This window comes from Papio anubis, chromosome 10 (genome assembly GCF_008728515.1).
Source record: "Papio anubis isolate 15944 chromosome 10, Panubis1.0, whole genome shotgun sequence".
NCBI lineage: Eukaryota > Metazoa > Chordata > Mammalia > Primates > Cercopithecidae > Papio > Papio anubis.
This window is the reverse complement of record NC_044985.1, coordinates 114,317,386-114,328,733: the sequence shown is the minus strand read 5'-3', so window position 1 is coordinate 114,328,733 and position 11,348 is coordinate 114,317,386. Positions and strand designations below refer to the sequence as shown.

The 11,348-nt window shown below is 41.7% G+C and overlaps 1 protein-coding gene across 11 annotated transcripts in view; it reads right to left on the bottom strand.

The window, feature by feature from the left end:
• Window positions 1-4,951: 4,951 nt before the first annotated feature.
• SP100 (SP100 nuclear antigen) overlaps window positions 4,952-11,348 on the bottom strand; it is a 121,613-nt gene continuing 115,216 nt past the window's right edge. For 10 of the 11 annotated variants that reach the window (XM_021924085.2, XM_021924084.2, XM_021924078.2 and 7 more), the window contains 5 exons: window positions 8,701-8,816; window positions 7,088-7,208; window positions 6,712-6,783; window positions 6,052-6,195; window positions 4,952-5,245 (listed from right to left, as the gene is read on the bottom strand). In XM_021924085.2, coding sequence (XP_021779777.2) covers window positions 5,135-5,245; window positions 6,052-6,195; window positions 6,712-6,783; window positions 7,088-7,208; window positions 8,701-8,816 — 564 coding nt within the window. In that variant the 3' untranslated portion in view covers window positions 4,952-5,134. Of the gene's footprint in view, window positions 5,246-6,051; window positions 6,196-6,711; window positions 6,784-7,087; window positions 7,209-8,700; window positions 8,817-11,348 lie in introns of those variants that run through there. The other variant, XM_031651589.1, reaches the window with a different exon arrangement.

The following is an 11,348-nucleotide window of genomic DNA, read 5'->3' as shown; positions in this document are numbered from 1 at the left end:
CTCAAAAAGCAGAGAAAAGTCATGACATTACAAGAAAAAGCTGAATTGCTTGATATGTACCGTAGATTGAGGTCTGCAGCTGCAATTGCCTGCCGTTTCAGACAGACCATCTTGTCAATAGATGATGTATACTTACTGTATTGATAAATATAGTATAGTACTGTGAATGTATTTTTCTCTTCCTTATATTTTCTTAGTAACATTTTCTTTTCTCTAGCTTACTTTATTGTAAGAAGACAATATACAATATTTGTATTATATGTATATATATATCATACAAAATATGTGTCAATTGATGGTTTATGTTATTGGTAAGGCTTCTGGTCAGCAGCAGGCCATTAGTAGTTAAGTTTTTGGAGAGTCAAAAGTTATCTGTGGATTTTTGACTGTGTGTGGGAGTGCTTGTGATATTTGGTGCATACTCTCTACGCCACAAATAAAAATGGTAGTTTGGAAAAGGACCAATCTTAGGTAATGGTGAAAGAGTGAAGCCACATTGCTGAATCTCCCCAATCCAACAAAGTAAATTAAAAGGAATTAAAAAGAAAAAAAGGGCCAAAATTTAAACCCTAAATCTAAATGAAAAATTTAACTTAGGAGCCAAAGGACTGGAAATAGAATCTGCTAAGAGAGAACTTCAAGGATAAAATATTTTTCTTGGTCTATGATGAAATTTATTCAGTTACTCTAGATAACTGTGGTCTCAAACAGTAAGTTCTGAGGTTGGAGCACTTCCTGAAAGGATGCAGTATAGGCTTGGAACCAGCTACCCATGTATGGTACTCTGTCTCCCATAACCAGAATCTATTGAATCTGGGAAACTGTCTAGCAAGGCTAATAGATCTGGATGGTAAAAACAAGTTGACACATTTTAGATTCAGATAAGTCTATCACTTACACAGGCAACAAAAACAAAAAGAGCAAAAGTGCTAGCTCTCCATGTCCTTTGTTCCCCAGGATAGCACTGAAAGAAAAGGGGCTGAATGACATCTAATGCAACGTGAGTGATGGCCCACATGCATGTTGTGGCTAGCAGTTTTACGGCCTGCAGTTGTACCTTAGTGGTGGTGAAAGAGAAAGCCTCAGACCTCATCAGAACTTAGGAAATGATGAATGTCATGGTAGCCTCCAAAAGATGAGCAGGAGAGTGGGGAATGGCCTTCAAGCAGCTCCTCTCATGCCTTCCTTGTGCAAATGTTCTGGAAAGACCACAAGTATTCTGTCAAGACTTAGATCAGATCAGCTGCAGTTAAGCCCCGCCTCTGGGGTCTATGTGGAGACCTGTAGGGGAGGCCAGAATATGCCACCCTAGAATGTGCCTCTTTGGCATAAGGATTATTTTGAGAAATAGGAGACATAGGAGAAGCTCTAAAAACACAGTAGAAGTTACTCCTTTGTTAGGGAACTTTACATTTACAAAGGAAATCTCCATTCATAAGGATATCTCCCTCTCTGTCCCAGGAAGAGAAGGATGATTCTAAATCACAAGGGACTCTTATCAATGGAGAAGACACCTCAGATCTGCACAGCAAACTTTACTCTTGTTTACCATGCGCTTCCTGGTCATCCCTATAACTGGTTTTCCCATACTCTTCTTTCTTTGTCTTTAGCTGGAGATGGTATTTAAGTTTGAAGTCTCAGCCACCTCTTGGAGAGTTATTCATCTCTCTGAGTCTCTCTCATATATACACACATATATATACACACATATAGATAACTATGGTCCCAAACAGTCATTTCTGAGGTTGGAGCACTTCCTGAAAGGATGTAGTATATGCTTGGAACTAGCTACCTGTATATGGTACTCTGTCTCCCATAACCAGAGTTGGATGTATATACATATGTATGTGTATATATATAGAGAGAGATATGTGTATATACATATATATATATATCTATATGCTAATAAACTTCTGTTTTTCTCTTGTTAATCTGTCTTTTGTTCCAGGGGCCCCAGAGGATCTGGGTAGGGGAAACTTAGAAGGGTAGCAGAAAAATTACTTTTTCCTCCTTTACACATGCAAATACACCAGGGTGCCCTGGCAGAATCATTTTCCAACATAACCAAGAATTGTCAGAGGTTTTAGTGCTCAACTGAGGAATGCTTCCAACCCCTAAACCAATTACGATTCCATGAATTGAAAGTTGGAGATGCTATGGAGCCACCACAGGCTTCCTGATGCCACTGGGTAAAAGGTGAAAATGATGCTATCTAATATTCAGTATGGTAATCAGTGACATAATTATACATAAATAACAGTAGCTTTCTGTAATAGGCAATAATCAGTAATAAAATTCAATGGGAAAAGATTACTTCCACAGTAACAACAAAAAGTATGAAACTGAATAATTGGGAAGATATAATATGATCCTTTATAGAAAGACTTTATGTTATCAATTATAAGTTTCATTCCAAATTACTCAATAAGAGAACTTGATAAGAAAAGTTCATTATTAAATTTTTTTTTTATTAATGATCCATTATTTACAATTAAAAAAACTTTTAGGTTCAAGGATACATGTGAAGGTTTGTTATATAGGGAAACTCTTGTCAAAGGGGTTTGTTGTACAGATTACTTCATCACCAATAGGTATTTTTTCCACTCCTCTCCCTCTTCTCATCTTCCACCCTCAAGTAGACCCTAGTGTCTGTTGTTCCCTTCATTGGGTTCATGAGTTCTCATCATTTAGCTCCCGCTTATAAGTGAGAACACGTGGTATTTGATTTTCTGTTCCTGTATTAGTTTGCTAAGGATAATAACTTCCAGCTCTATCCATGTTCCTGTGACATGATCTCATTCTTTCTTATGGCTGCATACTATTCCATGGTGTATACATACCATATTTTCTTTATCCAGTCTGATATTGATGGGCACTTAGGTTGATTCCATATCTTTGCTATTGTGAATAGTGCTGCAATGAACATTTACATGCATGTGTTTTTATGGTAGGATGATTTATATTCCTTTGGGTATGTACCCAGTAATGGGATTGCTGGGTGGAATGGCAGTTCTGCTTTTAGTACTTTGAGGAATTGCCACACTGCTTTCCATAATGGTTGAACTAATTTATACTCCCACCAACAGTGTATAAATGTTCCCTTTTCTCCACAACCTTACTAGCTGTTACTGACTTTTTAGCAAGAACCATTTTGACTGGTGTGAGATGGTGTCTCATTGTAGTTTTAATTTGCATTTCTCTAATGATCAGTGATATTGAGCTTTTAAAATATGCTTGTTGGCCGCATGTATGTCTTCTTTTGGAAAGTGTCTTTTCGTCTGGGCATGGTGGCTCATGCCTATAATCCCAGCACTTTGGGAGGCTGAGGCGGGTGGATCACCTCAGTTCAGGAGTTCGAGACCAGCCTGACCAATGTGGAGAAACCCCGTTTCTACTAAAATACAAAATTAATCGGGTTTGCATGCCTGTAATCCCAGCCACTCGGGAGGCTGAGGCAGGAGAATCGCTTGAACCTGGGAGGCAGAGGTTGCGGTGAGCCAAGATCATACCACTGCACTCTGGCCTGGGCAACAAGAGTGAAACTCCATCTTAAAAAAAAAAAGTGTCTTTTATGTCCTTTGTCCATTTTTTAATGGGGTTGTTTCTTTTTCTCTTGTAAATTTGTTTAAGTTCCCTATAGAAGCTGGATATTAGACCTTTGTCAGATGCATAGTTTACAAATATTTTCTCCCATTTTATAGGTTGTCTGTTTACTCTGGATTGTTTCTTTTGCTGTGCAGAATCTCTTAAGTTTAATTAGATCTCATTTGTCAAATTTTGCTTTTGTTGCGGTTGCTTTTGTCTTTGTCATGAAATCTTTGCCTGTTCCTATGTCCAAGATGGTATTGCCTAGGTTGTCTTCCAGGGTTTTCATAGTTTTTGATTTTACATTTAAGTCTTTAATTGATCTTGAGTTGATTTTTGTATATGGCGTAAGGAAGGGGTCTAGCTTCAATCTTCTACATATGGCTAACCAGTTATCCCAGCACCATTTATAGAATAGGCAGTCTTTTTCCCATTGCTTGTTTTTGTCAACTTTGTCAAAGATCAGATGGTCATAGGCATGCGGTCTTATTCTGTGTTCTTCGTTCTGTTGCATTGGTCTATGTGCCTTTTTTCTTGGTACCAGTACCATGCTCTTTTGGTTACTGAAGCCCTGTACTATAGTTTGAAGTTGGGTAACGTGATGCCTTCAGCTTTGTTCTTTTTGCTTGGGATTGCCTTGGCTATTTGGGCTCTTTTTTCGTTCTGTATGAATTTTAAAATAGTTTTTTTCTAGTTCTGTGAAGAATGTCATTGGTGGTTTGATAGGAATAACACTGAACCTGTAAACTGCTTTGGGCAGTATGGTCATTTTAATGATATTGATTCTTTCTACCCATGAACGTGGGATGTTTTTCCATTTGTTTGTGTCGTCTCTGATTTCTTTGAGTGGTGTTTTGTAATTCTTATTGTAGAGATCTTTCACCTCCCTGGTTAGCTGTATTCCTAGGTATTTTATTCTTTTTGTGGCAATTGTGAATGGGATTGCCTTCCTGATTTGGCTCTTGTCTTGGCTATTGTTGGTGTATAGGAATGCTAGTAATTTTTGTATACTGATTTTGTATTCTGAAACTTCTCTGAAGTTCTTTATCAGTGGAAGGAGCTTTTGGGCTGAGACTACGGGGTTTTCTAGATATGGAATCAATGTTGTCTGCAAACAGGAATAGTTTGACTTCCTCTTTGCCTATTTAGACACCCTTTACTTTTTTCTGCTTCTTGACTGCTCTGACTAGGACTTCCAATCCTTTGTTGAATAGGAGTGGTGAGAGAGGGAATCCTTGTCTTGTGCTTGTTTTCAAGGGGAATGCTTCTATCTTTTGCACATTTAGTATAACGTTGGCTGTGGATTTGTTGTAAATGGCTCTTATTATTTTGGGATATGTTCCTTCAATACCTAGCTTATTGAGAATTTTTAACATGAAGGAGTGTTGAATTTTATTGAAAGCTGATAAAGACAGTTTTAAAATGTTAATGAAAAATTTTGGAGAATTGTAATGTGGAGTTTCCACAGGAGCAGTCAGAGATTAGTGGGACCACGTGCACACTGTGTACCTAGCTGCCAGAGGATCTGAAGGGAAGAAATAAGAATGGGCTAAATGAACATTATAATGTTCTTGCTTGTTTCCTGAATTGCAAAAATGTTTCTGAAATTCTTCTCAAAGTTGTCCTCTACTTGAATTCCCAGTGTAATGAATTTATCTTCCTGAAAAAGCAAAGAAAAAAACATTAATAGCAACGATTATTCAATGAGCGGAGACACCCAGTATTGCAGATAATCCAGGGCCTTGTTTTAGGTTATCCCAAATGTTAAATGAGAATTAATCTAGTTAAGAATTGCTTATGTTCCCTGACAATTTAATTATTTATCTTTATCTGGAAGGCAGAGAAGTCGAAATATTACTACACTGAAATCTAATTCCTGATCAAAAGCTTATGGTTTAATTTAAGTTTTAAAAATTCTACTTGAGTGATTTTTATGCACAGCATTTTTTTAGCAACGTTAATATAGTGCAGAAATGTTTAAGGCCATTTAATAATGTCTTCCTTTTCCCTTCACTCTCACCCCTTGACATAATCCTTGTTAATTTCTGAAATGGTGCCAGGAAATTCAGATGTAAAGAAATCCAATATTTTGACATTTGAGACCTTTGATTTGGTATATTCCTCTAGAGAAGAGAAACACTTTAAATGCCTTTAAAGTGCACTTCTATTTCTAGTAGAAACAAATGAGTCTGCAGCCTACTGTTCTCTATGGGTGAAAACAAACCATCTAGAAATGAGTCAACTCTGAGGTTATAGGACCATGTTTGCAAGGGCACCTTCCAGTTCGTTGTTATTTTCCCCACATGCACCACAGGGTTTTTAGGATACTTCCACGATTTGTACTTGTATGGGCTTGTCATGTGATAAGGGTGATTGTAACATTTACCTGATATGAAAAGATGAGAGGGAAAGTGACTTTAAAGTGATGTAATTGAAAAAGAAAAGGAAGCAGGGAGAGCCACTCACCCTGTAAAATTCCTTGTGGTTATGAAAGATGAGACGCATGTCCTGCACAAACCCTTCTACTCGGGAGTACACCTGCTCATTCAGGTTTCTCTTGACTTTGTTTAACCACATGGGCTTCTGTGGGCCCTGAGACCTCTCTTTGTTCTGTTGAGAAAAAGACCAAAGTGAGGCTATCAGCCTGGTGCCATAGACTCCCACTATTATGGAATAAAGGTTTGTGGGGTCCCCCAATCCATAGGTCAAAATCCTACCCCCCCTGTGAAGGTACTAGGAGGTGGGGCTTTTGGGAGGTCATGAGGTAAGAAGGGTGGAGCCCTCACAAATAGGATTAGGACTCTTATAAAAGAGACTCCGGAGAGTTCTCTCCTCTTTCTGCCACTTAAGAACACAGGGAGCAACCCTGTGTTGTCTCTGCAACCTAGAAGATAGCCCCTCTCCAGAACCCGACCCTGCTGACACCTTGATCTTGGACATGCAGCTTCCAGGACCGTGAGAAAAACATTTCTGCTGTTTAAGCCACCGAATCTATGATAAATTTTTATAGTAGCCTAAACTAAAAACTCATCAACAAGGCAAATAGAATGGCACCTTGTACCGTGGGATTCAGATCACAGATTTGACAAATGCCAGTATAAGCATTTTTTTTTGGCTGTTACTTACATAATATGGTTCTGAGGCAAAAAAGGGGCTTTTCGGATCAGAGTAGACCTTCAAGAGGAGGAATTCACATTTCTGCAAAAGACGGAGGACATTTCAAGTTAAATGCAGTTTAGAGAGAAAGAGCTCCTATGCATGCCCAAAGAGAACACACAACTCCCAAACCTGTGGACTCTTTGAAGCAAACATGGCATGGGGAGTTTCTTTGGACTAGGAATTTTCTTTGGAATATGAATTGTAGTGTTAGGTCATGGAGAAAAGCACACCATGGGCCAGGAGTTTGCTTTTGGGCTCCATTCCTTGAGCTTTTTGTAAGACTGTGCTTCTCCTGCCTAGGTGAACAGAAAGGAGGAGGCTTCAGGTTCACATTTTTACTCACCAACTGCTCCTCGGGCAGCATCTGCCTCATCAGGACTTCAGATTCCTGATGCCATGGTTGGCTTTCTGGGCATCTTTCCTGAATAGTCTTTATCCTGCAGAAGATGCAACTCCACGGGTTCCTGAGAGATGGGGCATAAAGTGAACAATGGCAGGTTCTGTGAATCAGCTGCCATTCTTACAGTTGTTCAAGTCCTGTGCTCAAGAATGCCTGGTGGTTTCCACCTTGTATCTAACTTCTCTCTTGGAGGCCTCTGCACTAGAGCCCCATTAGGACTCAATAGCCAAAGGCATGCCCTTCCACCAATAGCAATAGCAGGGGTGATCATCTATTGGGTGAAGTGTCCTGTGAGTGACGGAGTCTCATTCACCTCAAAACTTAGGGTTCCCATCTGAGCCACTGGGAACTTGATAATGAGCACTGTTTGCCATGGTTATTGGAAATGAGTACCCTAAGCACAAAGTGTTGGGCCTCTGTGAGTCAATCAGGTCATAGAAAAATCAGAAAACAAGCTCTTGTTTCTCGACTTTGCTGAGTAAGCACAGAACACAGGCTATAGGCATCCTCTCCCTCGGCCCTGCCATATCTTACACCTAGAATCTGTGCTGCAGAAACTTCTTGAAAAGGAAATCTCTGGACACGGTGTCAGACATCTTCCATTTGCTCCTAGATTCATTCTCCAACCTTCTCTACTAGGCCATCTGTGCTAGGAGGCTGTTGATAATCAGGCAAGCACAATGAACCATCCTAGTGATGCCAGCATCTCCTTGGCCATGTAGTGCTTGCTCAAGGAGCCTGTTACAAAGTACTCCTCTGAGAGCACTTTGCAACTCTGGTGCAGGGATGGGGGCTATACATGGGCTCAACCGAAAAGCTGATTTTTCTTCTGCCTCTGCAGATTGCCCAACTGGTCAAAAGCAGAGGTTTATGCTGATCCCCTGAGATGACACTCTGGGAGCAGGTGGGTCACATTAGCTTTCTCCATTATGGAAGGGCAATGCTCTGCCCTCATAGAGTCAGACACATTCCTGGTAGAGATCATCCTCTCAGCCTTAACAATTCTGTCCACACACCACTCACAGAGCACCTTATCAGTCTCCATGGTATCCTGCATACCATCACCTCTGTCCAAAGGCACATGTTTTAGCAAAGGAAGTGAGCCAGGGACTCACAGTTGCAGAATTCACAGGTCTCGACATGTGACCTGTGACCCAGAGTCAGTTGGCTTGATAGACTGCTGCAACATTGGCTTTACCAGCTGTGTGATGGTCCCACAGCAGGTGGCATATGCTTTAAACCAGCAGGCAGTGTATGATGGCATCACCTCATCAGACAGCATGGGTCTCGGAGCCAAGTAGGGGAGGCAGAGGTTGGCACCTCTTTCTATTGCACTCAATAACCACTTAAAGAGTTTTTGCTTCCCATTAATCTGCTGCTGCCAGCACTGTTCAACAGCTCTGGATAATACTTGTGGATCCTGATACTAAGGAGCCTACCCCTTATGCATTAAGAAACACATAACCAGGTACAGAAACTGCAGAGTACTCATGAGTGGCAGGAGGAGCTGTACCACAAGAAGGAAGGGCTCAGGGAAGGGGACACATCTTACTCACTTGTTAGCTTCCACGGGCGGGATGTGGCAGTGCTCATGAAAGGATCTTGGACAAGTGTCGCAGCAGAACAGCTGTCCCCATTTGTTGCACACTCCACATATGTTTGAGTTTTCCGGCTAGAAGGGGAGATGATGTAGACATCACTGGGATCAGTGGGACCCTAGAATTTGTGACCTTTTTATGTATCAAGGGCACACTTGTAAATTTCTCTCCACAAAATATTAAGGATCGCTGAGTGGAGATCTCAGAAGACATTTTGGCCTGCAGCAAAGTTCAGTAGATAGTGGCTATGTGTCAGGCCAGAAAAGTTTTCTTTATGAAAGCAGAGATTCTGACATGATGACTAGTGACAGACATAGGATGCATTAGAGATGATTTGAGCAATTTATTAAACAGCTGGCAAAACCTGGCCCAGAAATAGAGTCTTTTCTAGCTGTCTACATTGTGTCCTTTAAACTGACTTGTCAAAGGGTGATTTACTGAGAATTTAATATGATGGAATAAACTTCCGAGATATCACTTCAACCCACACTCTTGCCATAGCAAGAATGAGTTGAAGAAAGGGCTTGGGGAGGAGTTCCTGGATGTCAGTTCTCTGCCTGGAGGGCTCTGGGCCTGCAGCAGTACCTCTGGGATGGAAAAACCATGGGCAAGATGATCAGGTGGGCACCAGCGAGTACAGGGCTTTTTGCTTTTTGCTCTGGGAACCTGGAGGAAGAGCCCCCACGACTTAGTCAACTTCGCATGTAAGGTGTTGTAATTTCTCTTCATCTACAAAGTCACTATACAAAGAAGAGACTAAAGTCGCATATATGAAAAAAAATTCTAGGCTGCAAGATGTATCTTGCCCACGTATTCTCTTTCAATGGCAGAACTTGAGTGGCCTATTAGGAGCCACTTCTTGGGCACATCTCTACGCTGGGGTGGGGGGGGGTACCCGAGCTTCCCCTGGAGTGGGGCCTTGTAACTGTGTTTCCTTTTTGTTGTAATAGATGAGATTTATCGATGCTGACCACTATTTTTGGGCTGCTGGGTCAAGGTTTCTGATCCATCATCCTATCAAGTACACTGCAAGTGGGCCCCAAGAAAGAATAAATACCACAGGAAAATCCTATGTTTGAAGTTCCATTGTCTAGGAAGCCTGCAAACTTGGTGTATGTCTCTTTAATCTTTTCAGTAAGAATTTTTTTCTTTTGTTTAGAAGTGGTTCTTAACTTGCTCTACAGTAGAATCCCCTGGGAGGATTAAAAAACATCTCTGGAGCCCCATTACCAGAGATTTTGATTCAGTTAGTCTGGATTGGGGTATAGGCATCAGTACGTCTTAAATGTTGTCCAGATGGTTCTAATGTGCAGTCAATAGTTGAGAACTCTGGCCTCTAATGCAGCGGTCTCTGGACCAGCAGCAGCAGCGCCTGGAACTTGTTAGAAATGTACAACCTGGGGCGCTGCCTCTCACTCACTGAATCAGAAGCCTAGGGGTAGGTCCCAGCCAGCTGTGGTCTACCAAGTCCTTCAGGTGGTTCTGATGGAGCCTACGCAATTGTGGCAATTGTGACTGAACTGCATTGCACTACAGTGACTCACAACTTTGCTTGTGCTAGAAAAACACAAAACACTAGAGGAACTTTGGAAACACCAATTCTCAGGCAGCATCTCAGACCAATAACATCGGAATCTTTGTGGGTGGTGGGGGCGGGATCCCCAGGTGATTGCAATGTGCAGCCAAGGTTGAAAACCCACATTACAAAGTGGTTTCTCCTCAGTAAGGGCTGGGAGGTCATAACTAGAGTCATTAATAGCCTACAAGTTTGCCTAGGAAAGTTTTTGAAAAGGGGTGAGGACTTCCTTGCTGGAAGAGTTGCCTTTTCCTTTTCACAGAGGGCTTGGCTGTGGGCTGTAAGAAATGGCCTTATGGGTCTCCCTTAGTCATCAAACAAGTTATGCAGACCCCAGAGATGAGAGCTGTTTGACTACTGAAGGTTCTCATCTCCAGCAGAGAAGCGGAAACAGTGGATCGATCTAGATCTTGCTAGGGAAGTGCATTGGCTAAGAAAACAGAGGGCATGGCAACCTCTTTTCTATCCCCTCTCAATTAGCGTCTTGTACCAGTCTAGCTGCATGGCATTTTTGTTTTGAGACAGGGTCTCACTCTGTCACGTAGGTTGGAGTGCAGTGGTGCGATCACAGCTCACAGCAGCCTCAACCTCCTGGACTCAAGTGATCCTACCACCTCAGCCCCTGGAGTAGCGGGGACTACAGGTGTGTGCCACCATGCCTGGCTAATTTTTGGTATTTTTTTGTGGAGGTGGGGTTTTGCCATGTTGCCCAGGCTGGTCTCAAACTCCTGGGTTCAAGTGATCCTTTTGCCTCAGCCTCCCAAAGTGCTAGGATTACAGGCATGAGTCACTGTGCCCAGCTTACATGGCATTCTTATAGTGAAACGTGCTCCTTGCAGTTTTGCAGAAGGCTGATCCTGCCTAAAATGCTCATCTCATTGCAATGAAAGGAATCAAAATGTGACTTTGTTTAGACAGGGAAGTCACCCATGATTTTGTTACTGAAATACCAGGGGTTCAGTCTAGGTCCTGCTGCTTGCCACACAGAAAGCCAATCACTGAGACAATGAGTATTGCCAAGGAAGAAGGC